This window comes from Chenopodium quinoa, unplaced genomic scaffold (assembly GCF_001683475.1).
Source record: "Chenopodium quinoa cultivar QQ74 unplaced genomic scaffold, ASM168347v1, whole genome shotgun sequence".
Lineage (NCBI taxonomy): Eukaryota > Viridiplantae > Streptophyta > Magnoliopsida > Caryophyllales > Amaranthaceae > Chenopodium > Chenopodium quinoa.
In genome coordinates, this window is record NW_018744874.1 from 890,640 (window position 1) to 907,519 (window position 16,880).

At 35.0% G+C, this 16,880-nt stretch overlaps 1 protein-coding gene across 1 annotated transcript; it reads right to left on the reverse strand.

Annotated features, from left to right (window-relative positions):
• Positions 1-273: 273 nt before the first annotated feature.
• On the reverse strand, positions 274-2,599 carry LOC110705014 (protein JINGUBANG-like). Its single transcript, XM_021882832.1, has one exon. The coding sequence runs from the start codon at positions 2,442-2,444 to the stop codon at positions 975-977; it is 1,470 nt and encodes a 489-aa protein (XP_021738524.1). The 5' UTR covers positions 2,445-2,599; the 3' UTR covers positions 274-974.
• Positions 2,600-16,880: the final 14,281 nt, after the last annotated feature.

The following is a 16,880-nucleotide window of genomic DNA, read 5'->3' on the forward strand; positions in this document are numbered from 1 at the left end:
CACTTATATTATTACCATATCCTTATAAAATACTCCCTGATATTGCACAATTAGGTGCTGCCTTTTTGACCAAATCCGCTTTACAGTCATTTACTATTAAGCAATCTTAACTTTCAACCATAGCCAAGAATCAAACCTTAAATACAGTTCATACTAAATTTTAAAATTTGCCAAATTTGCTTTACACTTTTATATATGCATGTTACATGCATCATAATAGTAATGACGAACAAAGTTATGAAAGAAAGAAAGAAAGAAATTGCACCTATACAATTCGTGAAGCAACAAATGAATGGTCGACAGATCAGGCTTAGTCGAGTCATTCATCTTGATTAACAAAGAAAAGAATATTTGGTTACAAACTAACAATAGAATAGACTGATAATACTAGAATTCAAAAATACAAGTTAAACGACACACCATATACATGCCTTTTCTTCTCGTTTATGGCAAGAGTAACACTCAGAAAGCGATTCTCAACATCGAAAGATTCGGCAGGAAATCCTTAATACGGTGTGTTTTTATTACTATACATTTAATGTTGCAACTTTCCAAATCTCTATCAAAAATTAAATACAAAGTTTTGTAACGTTGCTACAGGGGACCAATAACCATATATTTTTCCTTTGGCTCTCCAGGATTCCCAGCGTGCTCCGCACTTCTATTTTCCAAAGGGGTCGGTCGCTAGCCGGTCACTTTCTATTTTCATGTACCAACAACACTGTCATCACCCATTCCCCTCGGCGGCAGCCGCGCGTGAATTCCACTTTTTTCACGTGTCATCAATCAATGGATCATTAATTTATGTACAACCATACCCGGTGGCAGCTACGGGCGGCTAGTCTAGGCTAGACTACTTACTTAGCCACAAGGTTCAATTCACACTTCTAACACGTACCACCACATACATACACAGTGTGAAAAAAGTTTTAAACACGCAATCAATTAAATTACGGTTCAACTCCAACATAACATTAGTACGTAGTTTCATCCTCGAACGCGTCTTCGGACACGCGCCATATTTTGACTGACTTATCCAAGCTACCACTATACACAATCCACTCCCGTCGTTGATCATCACCGTCGCCGTCGTTGTTGTCCTCGTCGTCTTTGTCTTGCTCAACGGCTAGACACTTGACGGGCCCGCTATGGCCAGACAAGACAGCTAAGCAAGAGTGGTCCCCATCACCTTCCCTCTTCCAAACACAAATAGTCTTATCCGCGGACCCACTGAACACCAAACTCCCAGCCGTACCCAAACACAACACGGCCAACTTATGCCCTCTCAACACCCCTCCAAACACCACCCCTTCCTCCTCATCCCTCTCCCAAAAATTCACCAGCCCGTCGGATGACCCGGCGTACAACACCCACCCGCCACTCTCCTCGTCTGCTGCTACCGCTAACGCGGTAACAGCATTCTCTTGTTTTAACAACGTCCTCACATGGATGTGTCTAACAGTATTCCCATCCAACTCTCGCCTCCACACCTTGACGGTCCCGTCCGCGGAACCCGAAAAGACTAGTCCATCGTATCCCACTGCGATCGAGTTGATTGCATCATCATGCGCCTCGAATGACTCTAAGCATTTTCCGTCGGATATTCTCCACACCTTAATGGTCTTATCCCACGACCCCGAGTACAAAAGTCCAAACTCTTCGTTCAAACTCATGCACGAAACCGCGTCATAATGTTTAATCTTCGGCACCTTATGATTCCTCCTTACTTCCACGTAATTCTTAGGGTTCATTGAGCTTTTGATAAAATCCCCCATCTTCGGAAGCGTACCCACCCTTTTTCCTTTCGGGTTCCATATCCGGATCTTCCCATCTTGATGACCCGTAAAAACCTGCTCCTCTTTCGAAATGACGATCGCCTTCACCAACCCGCTACCCGACTTGAACCCGCCCGCGTCATGGAAATTCTTCCAAACCCGAATATTCTTTGATTCGGACCCTGTGTACAGCATCCCATCCTTGACCGCTAATGAGTACACGTGTCCTTCCTCGCGAAGAAGTGAACCAATCAAACACTTCCTCCCTCGAGAAAAATAAGTTTCATCGGTCGACGAATGACTGGGGGTTGCAGGGGATAGTTTTATCCAAGGCGATTTCAAATAAGGAGATGATTGATGAATCAACGGCGAAGGAGATGACATGATGATGTTATTATACGGTGATGATGAATTTGTAGTCGTTGATGAAAAATTCTCATCGGTGTAGTTAAAACTACTCAATCTCGGACTATTGCTACTGCTTGAGAATGTCTCAGCAGAAGCATTACTTTGCCTTGCGCTGCTCGAATACGAGTGGCGGCTATCCTCCGTCTCCTCTTCGGAAGAGTGTTGTAACAATTGCCTGAAGTTCACTCTTCGGCGAGGGGAGTTGCTGCTACTACGATTGTTACAGTGATCAACTAATCTCGTTTCGATTAGTGGAGACATTATTATTATTGCACCAATAGTACAATCTATTTGAGTTAATTTTTTTTGGTGATGGTACAAAGAAATAGAGAAAGGTTTGTTATTTTGTGAGAGAGAATGTTTGTGATTGTTGTTGTTGATGAGCTAAAAAGAGAAGAATGATAAATGGAGAGAATTAAATTGGGGTAAAGGAAGAGGAGAATGGTGTTTAAATAGGGAAAGGGGGAGTGGGGGTACAGGTAGATTCAAGGTGGGTGGGGATAGGGGGACACGTGGGATATTTATCAATCGTGATTGTTTTTTAAATGATTTTTATTATAAGGAGTATTTTCGAAAATCTTGCCTATATGACCTGGCGGTTATATTATTAGTTTATCACTTTATTTTTTATTTATTTATTTTCCTTCTTTTTTTAAAAGGTTGGAATTATGACTTTTACTTGTGCTAGTCATTTTGTGTTCACTTTAAAACTTTTAGAAAGTTATTATGTTAATAAAAAAAAAAATTACTTACTAATATTTGAAATCAACCTAGCTTAATTGTGTTGTTTTTGGTTTACAAAATATTAGCTTCAATTTGATTGTCACAAAGTTTCAACCTCGTATCCTAGTACACAAAGTCTTATATGTGGCTATCCAATGAACATATGGAGTTACTTATTTCTAAAGTATCCGAATTCACTCGTATAATGATTTTGAGTTACTTTTATGGACAATATAAGGTCACTCTTACGAAAAATTGTGGTTACCCATACATATAAATGAAAATTACTCTTATAAATTAATATGGCCACACCGTGTACCTAGCCACATACAACGCTTACCCATCATAGTATATTTAGATCGAACGAACAAGAGTTTATCTTTATTGCAATAAAAAATAGCAATTATATAATTTGTCGCCTTTGTATTCCTAAGTCATCTCTCAAGTTCAAATAATGTCTCATACTCATATATAATTGATTAGAGGAGATCATTATCAAATTTCGCAATCAATTTTTGTTCCATCATATGCAAGTTGAGTTTTTTGCATCTTCATGCATGCATCATCACACAATGTACCGAGTAATTCTTTTCTTAAAATTGTCATTGATTAGGATATTTATACAAATTACATTATACTGTAAGTTTAACTTAGCTTTTTTAATTTAGAAAGTGGATAAATTAATAGCAACTCCAAAGAGAAATGTGATCTACTAGATAATGTAAGAGAAATATTCGAATTACATTATTTTCTAAATATGTATTAATAATGAATTAAAGGTTTTAATTAATTACACATAATTTACAAGAAAAATGGACCAAAAACTTAAATACCTAATGGTGACGTGATTATTAATACTCGTCTAATTTCATTCGGTTGCCAAAAATTTCCCAAGTGACCGAATTTGTATTTATCATGAATATAATTCAAGATTTCAACTCAATTGGGAAGCATTTAATTAAGCCAGCTAATAGTGTAATACGACCACACTTCCTTTCATAAGTTCGACTCATTAAAAACTTCTAAATGATGTCACGCTTATTACGTAGTATAATAGTATTAGCACAAGTATTATTCATAATTTTGACTCTTTGAATAAAAAATTTTGCATGTGAATATTGTTTTCTAATACAGTACTAGAAGCTTAAAGGTAAATTATATTAGCACTATTGCCATTTCTTTTGCGTTTTCCATCTTTTCGTTTACCATTTAGGGTGCTACTACTTTTTTACTCCGTCAGTTTTACTTTTGACAAATTTGGCAAATAACTTCGTGTAGAATTTTTCTCTGTCATCCTCCCTTATCCAATCGTGATATTAGTTGTAAATATAATAATAAAAATACAAATAAACAATTGGACCGAAGCAAAACCTTTTTTTTTTTTTTAAAAAAAAATAAATAAATTATTTATAGTACGTAGTAATGTAGTATATACTTTGTATATTTTATTTTCTAATATTGGCATGTGCTATAAAAATTATTATCTTAACATATTTGTATTTTTTTTAATAAAAAACAAGATTAGAATTTCACTATATTAGATAAGGTTTAAAATTAGTAGTAGTAGGCAAGTAGCCAATATTAAAAAATATTCCAAAAAATAAGTTAGTGAGAAAAATGTGCAAAATGGTTGACATTTTGGATCACATAACTCAATGTATAAACTGAAATGTAGTACGAACTACCAAATAAAGGAGGCTAAGGGTGCAATATTTCCATTCAATGAGAAAATTGAAGCTGAAGTTATTTGTAAGTTCAGGGCACAAAGACTGCGTATAAGAAGTTGGTTAACAACTTGGTGAAATAGTTGCAGTATAAAACCATTTTCAGACCAAGAATTTTTAGGTCACGCCTCACTAAGTTACTCTAGTATAGTGACCATGACAACAACGGCAATAAACTAATAATATATAACTGTTTAATTTTCAAAATATATTATTATACTATGCTTAATGTATATATGCACTTAAAATAAACTTCAATTCGCATGAAGGTATCGATGTTATGTATGGTGTAAACTACGGAGTAATTCAGTTAGGGTCTGTTCTCTTACGTTGAAGTTCAGTTCAGTTTAGTTCAGCTCAGTTTAATTCAACTCCTAATTTCCTTCTCTTTTAAAATATTCAGTTAGTTCAATTCAGCTGAGTTCAGTCAATGAGAACAGACCCTTAATATTCATTTATTTGAACTTAATTTATTCTATCTAAATCATCATAACTTTATTGAACTTATTAAAACTTAATTATTACGCAGTAGGTTTATTGTAAGTATAACTTATTCTTGAGTAACTCTTATCAAAATATATTTTTTTCTGAAATTATCTTATCTGAATATACATAGTTTGAGAAATATGTGGAAATAAGGTGAATGGACGTTATAGAATTAACAAGTCTTATTTTAACAAATTTTACCTTTAGATAATTAAAGTTATTGATAATTAAAGTTACACAATGTCAAACACTAATTAAACTCAATGTAAACTAATTATGATGAGGTTAATGAAGCAACGAACTAATTGTGTTGAGTTACTAATTATATATATAGCCGTTAGTATTCTATAATTTTAGATGATGTAATATGAATATATGATTAACACCAAATGATAATAATTATTCTCTTAATTAACTAAAAAGAGAAAGGTTTCCTAAAATGTATGTAATTAACAAAAATGAGCATAATAATAATGGATGCATCAATATTACATAATGCAACAATCATGTTTGAAAATTGAAGTGACAAACTCTATTATATGTTTCACACTATAGATATAAGAAAATGTTGACTAAAAAATAAAGGTGTGAAACGTCAACGGTCTATGGCTTCTAGTTATAGGATTTACGTAAGTGTTTAAAACCTTCTATCACCCTATTTATTTATCATCAGCCGCCACGTTATCGTTTCTTCTATTCCAAGACTTCGCTCTTCTCTTTATAGCGAGGCCGGTCTGCCACGTATTTCACCTCTATTTTAAAATGAAAAATTGCTACTTTATTAAATCTCCTTCGTAGGATCTTTTCTTTTCTCATTTTGCCTTACGCGCCAAAGTCTTTAGCACGCCATTTATATTATATACTCCCTATTATTCTGGACATTATTTTCACTATTGACACACCTCCATATGACTATAATTTTTTTGATATACAAAAACAAATGTTAGGGAGTAGCACCTAAGATATATATGTGCTTAATTTATTTTAATATACATAGTTTTAAATAAATTTTTGGGCCTGTTCTTTTCGGATTATTTTCAGTTTAGTTCAGTTTTTTGATTTCCTTATTTTATAAAATATTCAGTTCAGTGTAGTTCAGCTCCAATAAGTTCAATTCACTTCAGTTCAGTCAATGAGAATAGACCATTTTTCTAGATAATTTACATGCTTTGTATATTGAAAGTGAAAGTTGAATTCTGTTTTGACAAGTGATTTTAATAATGTAATTTTTGACAAAGAGATCGAGATTAGTTACACATGTCAACATTATTCTATAAATTAGAAATCAGAATGAATACCATCTCCTAATTATATGCTAGGTTATACATACAAGTGATACAACGGTGAATTGAAGCATCTATAGCCATAAAAATTTGAGCCTCATATCTCATACTCGGACCAACTGATGAATTACTATACCAATGGTTCACTAATCATAAAAGAAAAATTGAAATGATTAATTTAAAAGGTGTGAAAAAAATATACTTGGTATATAGTAATATTAGCATTGATTGTGAGAAATACCACAAGTAAATTTATTATTATTTTTTTTAGGCCATCACAAATTCACAACATAATATGCCTTAACAGTTTACCAGGCCTTTATTTTTCAAAAAACGATTTTCGTACCATTTGATTGTGCTTTAATAATTATTTTTGGTCAACCACACACAAAGGAAGACAAGCTAAAATACTGCTCCATAATAGTAAAGCTCTATTATTTTGACAAGATTTATTTGACAAAAGCTACTAGATGTTCTCACCTTTTGCACCTATCCACAATTCTACTTTCCAAATTTAGCATGCCATTGCTCAAGCATTTCTATTAAGTACTATGGAGTACTACTATATTTGGTGATTATTTATCTAAATTTGATATTTTAATTTAAGATTTAGACGACTGTGGCAATCGGTATACATAATTAAGATATTAATGTTCAAATAATATATGATAGATTTATGGTATACATAAATAGAAATAATACTCCGTAGCAATTAAATTTAAGTAAAATAAATTAAAGAATGTAAAAATTAGTAATAAATGAAGAAAATTTAGAAACAAATTGAAGTACACATACTAATATTACACTATACATGTGAGTTGTGAGTTTGTGACACATCTCATGGACGGTAACGAACTACCGAACTACATGCAATAAGGTGGCTAGAAAAAACAAAAATAACCACACTTGCGAGCTGCTATTTTTACCATATTCATATTCACAACAATGTGTGAATTCTAATGACTTTATTCCTTTGATATACACGGTGTAACTGTATAAGTTTATACTCTCTTTATTCAAATTTGTTCATTTATTTCAAGTTAAGTGTTGGTCACGTTTGGCTTTAATTTGCATGGTTTATGAAACATACATATATATAATATTCTGTGCTACGAGTGCTTATCTTAACTTATCTGAATATTTGGTTTGATTTTTTTTTTTTAGTAACAATAACGTATCTAAATTTTATAAATTTTACCTATTCAGTTATAATTTAAATTTGGATAAACCTAGCTTGTTAAAACTTATTTTTCTTTTACTGAACTTATTATTGAAAATGAGGGGTGGATGACATTTGAACCTTTGACTTTTATTTGTGTCACGTTGAATATGATACAATGTTATATGACCAATTCAACCAAAAAATTAAATTGATGGTTAAGACCTAGGACTATATTTTATACTCTATCAATTACGTATCACGTATCATTATATTTCTCGGCTGAGTACACATAAAGAATACTCTATAGAGTACGTTTAGTTTGTTTACGTAGATATTTCTGCATTAGGAGTAACATAAAGGAATGAACTCGAATGGTGACGTAAAGTTTTAAAGTATACACTTGTCATATGGTACCAACTGCCACATATACTTATCCTATACAACTAACTTATACCATCAAGTCCACATAATTCAAATTATCGGCTACCTGCTTGTCTTAAAATTATGTGACACATAAGATATTTGTTTGTATAAATTAAAATATAATAATACAAAACTATACGTTGTACCTTATAATTGAGGCATAAATATACATACTAATATACTATACGATGAGATAATACACTGATTGTACAGAAAATAATATTAATAAATCAATATGTATTGAACGTGTTACTAAATTAATTTCTACGTTCACGTATGTAAGATTTGATGAATAATTTATGATAAAATCGTGTTTTTGGAGATTTTATCATATTTTTATGCTTGCGTATATGAAATCTAGTTGGTGTAAGCATAAAAAGTGAGGTTAATTTATTTCATTATTTGAGCCAAGTGTTAACATAAAATTTAAAGCCAATGTTTAATTTAATATTAAACATAAAAACAAAATGCTGATACATCATGTCATTTTTATGGTCTCTATCTAGAAACTAAGCATACAATTGGGTCAATTAATCAATCTGGATTTTTTTTTTTTGTTTTTTCCACCTCTAATGACTAATACTCTATCTAATTAAGTTTAGTGTTAGTTCACTTAAGACTTTCTTTCTCCAAAACAACAACATTCTCTTATCATGCTTCATAATAACACACTATTTTAACGATTAATATCTCTAATTCTTGACATTGCGAAATTATAATAAGTGGATATTAATAAAATATACATCGAGACAATTCAAATAAGATTCCACTTGATTATGTTTTATCATAGTTATATAAGTCAAACAATTTTTTATGAATAATGTAAAAGTCAAATTATGGTGTCAATTAAAAATATAGGGGAAATTTTTTTATTTTTTGTTACAAGATACTTTGTAATTATAACACATTATATTGGTTGCCCTTTTTAGGATTTATTCGTGAAAACAGTTTCGATCCTACCCTTTATTCTCACTTTTATTTATTTATTTATTTTTTTAATTGCAAAACTGTGACAACGAAATCATTTATTGCTAATTCTCCAAGAAATGATCATTTGCGATTTAGGGATTGCTAAATTATCTAGATATTGCAACGTTTTAATAAAAAATAAAATAAAATTGTATCATTACTCAGCAGAGTACAGGTGTGAGACTGCTACCAATTGTTGCACTGGATCATCCGAATATTATCGTAAATTGCTAGAACAACAATAGGTCCCGTGAGTCAATCAATTGTCTAATACGAATACGTTTATATTTTTAGGGGCCTCTTAAATGTAATGAGACAAAGTATGTACAAAATTACAACAATATCCTAATTAGATAATATTACTTATAAATTACGCGCATTATTAGCCATTAATTCATTTTTTTTTTACAAAGCCACAAGCGCGGGGTGAGAATCGATTCCAGGATCTTCTAAAATAGGGAGAGAAACTTCAAGCACTTGAGATATCCCTCACTCTCATTAATTCATGATTCTATGATATGAGCAAAACACACTACATCTCATTATAAGTGTGTCATTTTCATACATTTGGCTCATCATTTTCATTCCTCCAAATGAAAAATGGCTACAGGTGTAATTAATTCTATTATTAGCCAATTACGTACATGTTTAATATGGAGTATTTAGGTTAAAATTACAAAAGGAGAATCTGAATTTAGTCATAATTAACTAATCAATCCGTACATTTTAAAAACAATTTTATTTTTATGCTAACTTAACTTTAACTAAGTATTCTCATTAGTATTTAAAGAAAATGTTGCTATGTAACACAATTGTTAGATCACGTACTCTACTTTTTTTATAATAACTTTAATAAATATAGATATTGTTAGATGGAAAAATGACTAAAAGAGCATCAATATGAGTATAAACAAACACTCATAAGCTAATTAATAAGCTAAGTTTTAGCATAGTACGAGATTACCCTCTCTTTTTAAAATAATTGTAATCACTATTAATTAATTCATAAAACATATTGCTTGGTTACAATTTAAGATAAATAAAAAAGGTAAAAAGATATGTACTAGCACGTATATAAGCTTGATAAGTTGTTATTAGTCCTCAAAATTAGGTTGACAAAATCTACTTTGGAGATACTAAACAAATTTTAGTTGCGTATAAGAAATTTGGTTGGTGTTAGCAAAGAAAGTGAGAGTAATTTATTTCGATAAACAAGCCAAGTGTTACCATTAAAATGAAAGTAGAATGTTGTAAATAAAGTAATTAACCAAATGCTGATATCAGATACATGCCTGCATCATACTCGTATACCAATATTTATATAGGAGCATAGGCTATACTATTGGGCATAATTAACAATTATTTAATTTCTTATTTCTCATTTTTGTCAAATTCCAACATTAGACCAACTCTAATGAATTTGATGATGAGTTCATAATTATATAGAACACTTAATGTTAATGGTTGCTCGCGCATGCAAGTTAATTTTGATTTGAACAACAAAAGTAATTATTTTATCTATTTAAATCAGCGTAATTTTAGAGATAAAAATAAAAGACATATATTACGCGGAGTAATACATATGTGTAATAGTGTACTTGTTCTAATCCGAAATATGATGGTATCAAGATATACTATCTTGTCATCTTGACCAAGCTAATAATATCGATGGTCACTCAATAATTAAAAGTGGTGTAGTTGTAATCTAGAACTAGAAAACACCTCAAAGTTCTTATGTTAGTTGCTAAAAAATAAAAAACACTAATCATACTAGTTCCACTTAAACATGAACATCCCTTATTATTAGCTTGATTATATTGATTGACCAGCAACTGTCTGCTGTCTTTTATTGTTTGTTATAATAGGGGCTTGACATATGTTATCCAACATAATACATCATAATTTATCACTTTAGCAACATTATCATAAATAGTATTATGATATAATAAACTACTTAGCACAGTATTAATTCAGCAAGATTCTAAGATTTATGATTTTGCCAACATGCTACATCACGTGCTACGTGCGCCATCACCGTACACGTGTCTCATCATATTCATTTTACTTCAATTAATTAACATTTCTTGAAAATTATGGTTCACCAACTTAATTAGTCTTAATATAATCTATCTTCAAATTTATAGCTTGTCAATGTTGTCATTTCCCTCTACACCTATTTTAGTCCAACTACATATAAAGTGTGTCCGATTAAAATGAATATCTGCGGCTATTTTTGGCAGTACTAATTACTGGAAATAGAGGTGAAACTTTTTTTTTTTTTTGGAATAGAAATAGAGGTGAAACTGAATAACTGATACATTAATTATAGTTACAACTGATGATGCATGTAATGTATAGAAAATGATGAAAATCGATCCCAAGATCGGATCTCTTGGAGCCGAGAGGTCAGGAAAGCTCTAACCACTTGAGCTATCCCTAACTCTCTAACATATGTCATTTTTAATGTTTTGTTTTAGTATATACTGTACTTGTATATTAGTTTTAATCTGTAAGTGCTTAAATATAACCTTTACGATTACGAATAGCTAAACCAATGATTAAAAATTCATAAATTGCATGACGAGATCATATCAAAGAGCAATTTCGATCAATTCAAAAGTTTTCAATTAAATTAAAGGGTCTTTAAATTGAGAGCGATTGAAACCTACATAATTCTAAAAGCCAGGTGTCCATAATTAAACTAAGTAGATAATTTAATAAAGTATCACAAAACTATACAGATGGCAATAATTAGATTAATTTTATATAGTTAGTAATGTATTAAGGTAATCTCCTGTTAGCGTGGTTACAAACAGTACCCCTAGACACAAACATGCAATATAGGATGATAATAATTTATGTTTAATGAAGATTTTTAGGATGCTGCGAATCAGGAAAGTCCATTAAATATAATTGGATAATATAAGAACAAGACAAAAAAATTAATCAAGATTAAGTGTACTTTGCAGCTAATGTGGTTATGATTTAGACATTAATTTGGTTTTAATAATAATTTAATATTCAAAGCGATATAGTAGTTGATTTGACAAAATCTTATGAGTTGAAGTGAGAAGTGATCTAACCTTATCAAACTTTGTAACGTGGATTTGGATTTTTGAATTTATGTTATGTGATTAAATTAAAGGGGGGGTTTTATCCAAGATTTTAAGGAAGATTAAAAAATTGATTAAGGATTTTATAGTGCATGCATTGTTGGATTTAGCTAGCTAGCTAGCTTAGCTTAGTAGCATAGACTTATAGTGCAAGGTGGATAGGTTATTACTTATGTTGTTTTCGTAATAATTCGGTAAAATATATACTTGTATTAGTTATTCTTATTGGAATAAGTGAACATTTTATACTCATCCTTTGAAATATGACTAGCATAATATTTTAATGTAAAAATTCTATAGTGGTCGTTTGAAATATGACTATCATAATATTTTAATATTATATAGTTCATAAATATATTTTTATCCGAGTAATAATTATATATATTACTCTATTTTTGCTATAAAATATTATCATCAACATTTTTTTATTATCAAATTTTTAGTTTTTATTTATGTAATTTTTACTCTTATTCTATAGTTTCTTGAAAATTATTTATTTTATGTTGGATTAAAATTTTCATAAATTATATGTGCATTGTAGAAATTAGAATACTAATTGTATCCAATTTATAGTGTGAAAAAATGGATCGCTCATATTGTTTATCATTAAATAATAAGATAGTCATATTTTAAACGACCATTGTAGAAACCCACGTTTTAATGATTATGTATTTCATAATTAATGCATTTTTTTTAGTTATATTTATATTTAAATCACAGTAGACCAAATTTTATGTTTGCGGTAAAACATTTGTTATTTCCTAATGGTGTGTACTAATATTTGAAAATAGTTACAAGTACAAATGTACAATAACCGGCCATTCTTAAAGTATACAAAATATTTAAAATTGACTATCATTTTTAGGTATTTAAGGTCGTGGCCACCAAATAAACTTCTAAAGCGTTAGACTTAAATATATACTAGAGATTTGACTAGAAATTCTTAGTTTCTCATCTTACAAAATTGTAAATAACTACATGTTATTTTAGTAAATTGGGGGTGAATTGAAGTGGTATGTGGTTTTGCGTATTACATTACAACTTTACTCCTTTGAGCAACATATTTTATTTCTCTAAATGAGAAACATGATTTAATGTTCAAAATAAGATAAATAATGTTTGGGTCCAATTTAGTCCAATTGGGCTTAGGCATTAAATGATCCAATTAAAAGCCCAAAGTCAAGGTTCAACTCTCCAATTGTGCTAAAGTCAAAGATCAGCCCTCAAGGCAAGCCAATTGGGCTAAGGCCCAACTTCTCCATGTATGAAGAGGTATAAAAGCCATCAATATTATATTCTCATTCATTCTGATATATTCTCATACATTCTGATATATTCTCATACATTCTGATTCATTCTCATTAACTCAAGCAAAGCCTCAAGCAACAAATTCTCTTGCATAGTGTTCTCTTTCTACACATTGTACTGACTTTAGCATCGGAGGGGCCTTCCTCGGCAACACCCCCGAGGCTAGTTTACGTGTGTTTACTGTGTAGGAAACCTTCGGCAAGGTCCCATTGTTTTCACCCGAAACAATTTGGCGCCGTCTGTGGGGAAGACTTTCAAAAATCTTTAAGCCAAATTTCTAACCAAGATCATCTTGCAATTATCTTAGTAGCAATGGCTAAGAACCGCAAGAGCAAAAGCCTCCGTCAAGGAGCGGGCGAAAAGCCTAAAACCCCTACACCATCACCCTCGCCGGACCGGAACTCTCCCAAGGGTGCCAGCTCGGGGGGAGGATCATTCAAGGAGGATTCCCTTTCTCCCGTAATTCATGACTCTCATCATAGACCGAGTCACTCTCGGTCTAGCAGGGGTGAGTCCGATCATAGGACACATGCAGTGCCCCAAAGCCAACCATCGAATGTGCCTCCTCATTCCCATACTCGGCCGAGGACCCCTTTGACGGGGCCCAGCTCGGAAGAGGTGGCAAGAGCGCTGGCAGTGCTCATGGAGGCGAAGAGGGCACAAAATATGCCACCACCTCGTGATCGAACTCCTCCGCATACCTGGCATCAGCGGAGGAAGCTAGACCATGATGGTGGGAAGCTTCCTTCCTTCCGGGAACTGGAAGAGTGGGAAGAGGATACCTGGAAAAATGAAAAAGAGAGGAAAAAGAACCCTCAATTTTTAAAAGGATCCTCATCCTCCCGACCAGAGACGCATAAGAGCAGCAGCTCAGCTTCTCGGCCAGAATCTACTCACCGAGAACCTGAGACTGTTCGCCGAAGCATCCTCGACCGACTCGGCGGCAAGGAACCGAGCGTGCGCAGTCGCCTCTCGTTCCCTGCGGCCGAGGCCCAGACTTCCCAGCCAGGGACGAAAACCACTCCTACCTCTCTAAGAGGGCGGAGCGCGGTCCCTTCGGCCAGGAACAAGGGCAAGGCCGTTATGCTACCCGCCAGTTCACCATTCGAGCAATGGATACTGGAAGAGCACGTGCCCACGGTTAAAATACCGTCGCACATCACATATGACGGGACCTCTGATCCGAAGGATCACGTGGCCTCGTATGAGACTCATATGCATCTTTGCCCCAGATCCGAAGCGACTTGGTGCAAATATTTCCCAACCACTCTCAAGGGGGTCGCGCAAGCGTGGATCTCCAAGGGAGTAAAGCAAGACTCCATAACAGGGTGGGATGATCTGTCCTCCAAATTTAGGAGCAAGTTTTCCACGGCAAACCGCCGAGAGAAGACTACTGCAGAACTCATGAGTCTGCAACAGGGGGAAACCGAAAGCCTCCGAGACTATCTGATCCGTTTCAGTAACTAGTCATCCAGCGTCTCTCAGCTGGACCAGGGGCTAGCCGTTTTTGCAATGCAGAATGGCCTTCAGCCCGGGAAGTTCCTAGACTTCATGGTCATGCATACCCCGCAGACCTTGGAGGAAGCTCTGAATGCCTCGGATAAGTTCATCCGAGCCGAAGAATGGAACAAAGCAAAAACCCAACCTCAATTTGGGGGAGGGAAACAAAGACAAATACCCTTGTCTGAAGGCCAAGGCCATAAGGCAAAGGGAAAGTCAAAGGCCTCGGAGCAATCTTCGGCCAGCGACCCAAAGAAGGAAAAATCTGCCTCAGACACAGGCAGATACGAATCCTACACTCCGCTCTCTCTTCCACGCGCCAAAATTTACAGCGTGACGAAGGAGGAGCAGAGTTACCGAAAGCCGAGACCACTCCCAGAGTGGTATCAGCGAAGAAATAAAAATCAGTGGTGTGAGTTCCACGAGTCTCCGGGACACAACACTGAGGAGTGTATCCAACTGAAGGACCAGATAGAGGACATGGTCCGGAAGGGATACTTGAAAAAATACATCGCGGATCACCGCGAGAAAAAAGAATCCGAGAAGTCAGCAAAAGACTCTCGGCAAGACCTCGACTTCCCTCGGAAGAACAGTAAAAAGCCGGAGGGGAAATTCCCTCCGATCAATGTTATCTCGGGAGGAATATACTCTCGGAGGGAGCACAAGCGAAACCTTAGAGCTTTGACTCACCAGGTGAACAACGCTGACATTCAATCTCCCTAGTCGCCGGTGCCGAACATGACGTTCACAGCCGCCGACTGCTGGGGGATAACGTTCCCTCACGAGGATCCGTTGGTGATCATCGCCACGGTGGCCAACCACGACGTCAGTAAGGTCCTTGTTGACGGTGGCAGCGGAGCAAACATTCTGTTCCGAAAGGCCTACAATCAAATTAAGCTGAAGCCCAAACACCTTACGCCGGTACCCTACCCGGTATCCGGGTTCAACGGGGCTTCAACTTATCCAGATGGGAAGGTGACACTTCCTATCACCATCGGCTGCGATGAGGCAGCCAGGAACGTCATGATTGAATTTTTGGTCATTGACGCTCCTTCAGTGTACAATGTGATTTTGGGGAGACCCATAATTCATGAGATCCAAGGGGTCGTCTCAACTTATCATCAACTGATGATTTACGTCTCAGACGCCGGCTTCCCCGAAAGGATACAGGGCAACCAAAAGGACGCCCGAAGGTGCAACTACCTCAAGCCATCCAGTAGTCGCCCAGATGACGACAAGGATGGGGGGGAGAAAGAAAAAGAAAGAGAGCCAAGCACAAAAAAGCCGAAAGGCCTAAGTGCTTCGGCTCAAGGATCTGAACCCAGAGATAAAGGGCCCGAAAGGGAAAAGGCTAGCTCTTCAGCTGAACAGCAAGACTCAGGGAGCCAGCCGAAGAACAAAAAGACTGGGACACCTGCTGACATAGGCAGCAGGCCAGATTATGAAGAGTCCAATCCATCAGCAATGGACATGGACCAACAGACTGAAACAGTTGAATTGGCCGAAGGAGACGTTGAGAAATGTGTAACAATCGGGATGGACCTTGATCCGAACACCCGTTGTGAACTTATTCAGCTCCTTCGGGACAACAGAGATGTGTTTGCTTTCTCGGCAGCTGATATGCCCGGGATAAGTTCAGACCTCATCTCCCATAAGCTTAATGTTGACCCAACGTGTCGACCAGTTAAGCAAAAGAAGTGGAATTACTCCGCTAATAAGAACCGAGACATCGCAGCCGAGGTCAAAAAATTGCTGGAGGCAGGATTCATCGAACCTTGCCAATATCCAGAATGGCTGGCAAATGTGGTGATGGTTCAGAAGCCCAATGGTACCTGGAGGATGTGCGTTGACTTCACGGACCTAAATAAGGCTTGTCCGAAGGATTTCTATCCCTTGCCGAGGATCGATCAGCTAGTCGATTCGACAAGTGGCCATGCCTTGCTTAGTTTCATGGACGCATTCTCGGGGTATCATCAGATCTTCATGCACTCCGACGATCGAGCAAA

Excerpts from the sequence above, each read along its gene's own strand:
- LOC110705014 (XM_021882832.1), bottom strand. The coding sequence starts at position 2,444 with ATGTCTCCACTAATCGAAACGAGATTAGTTGATCACTGTAACAATCGT.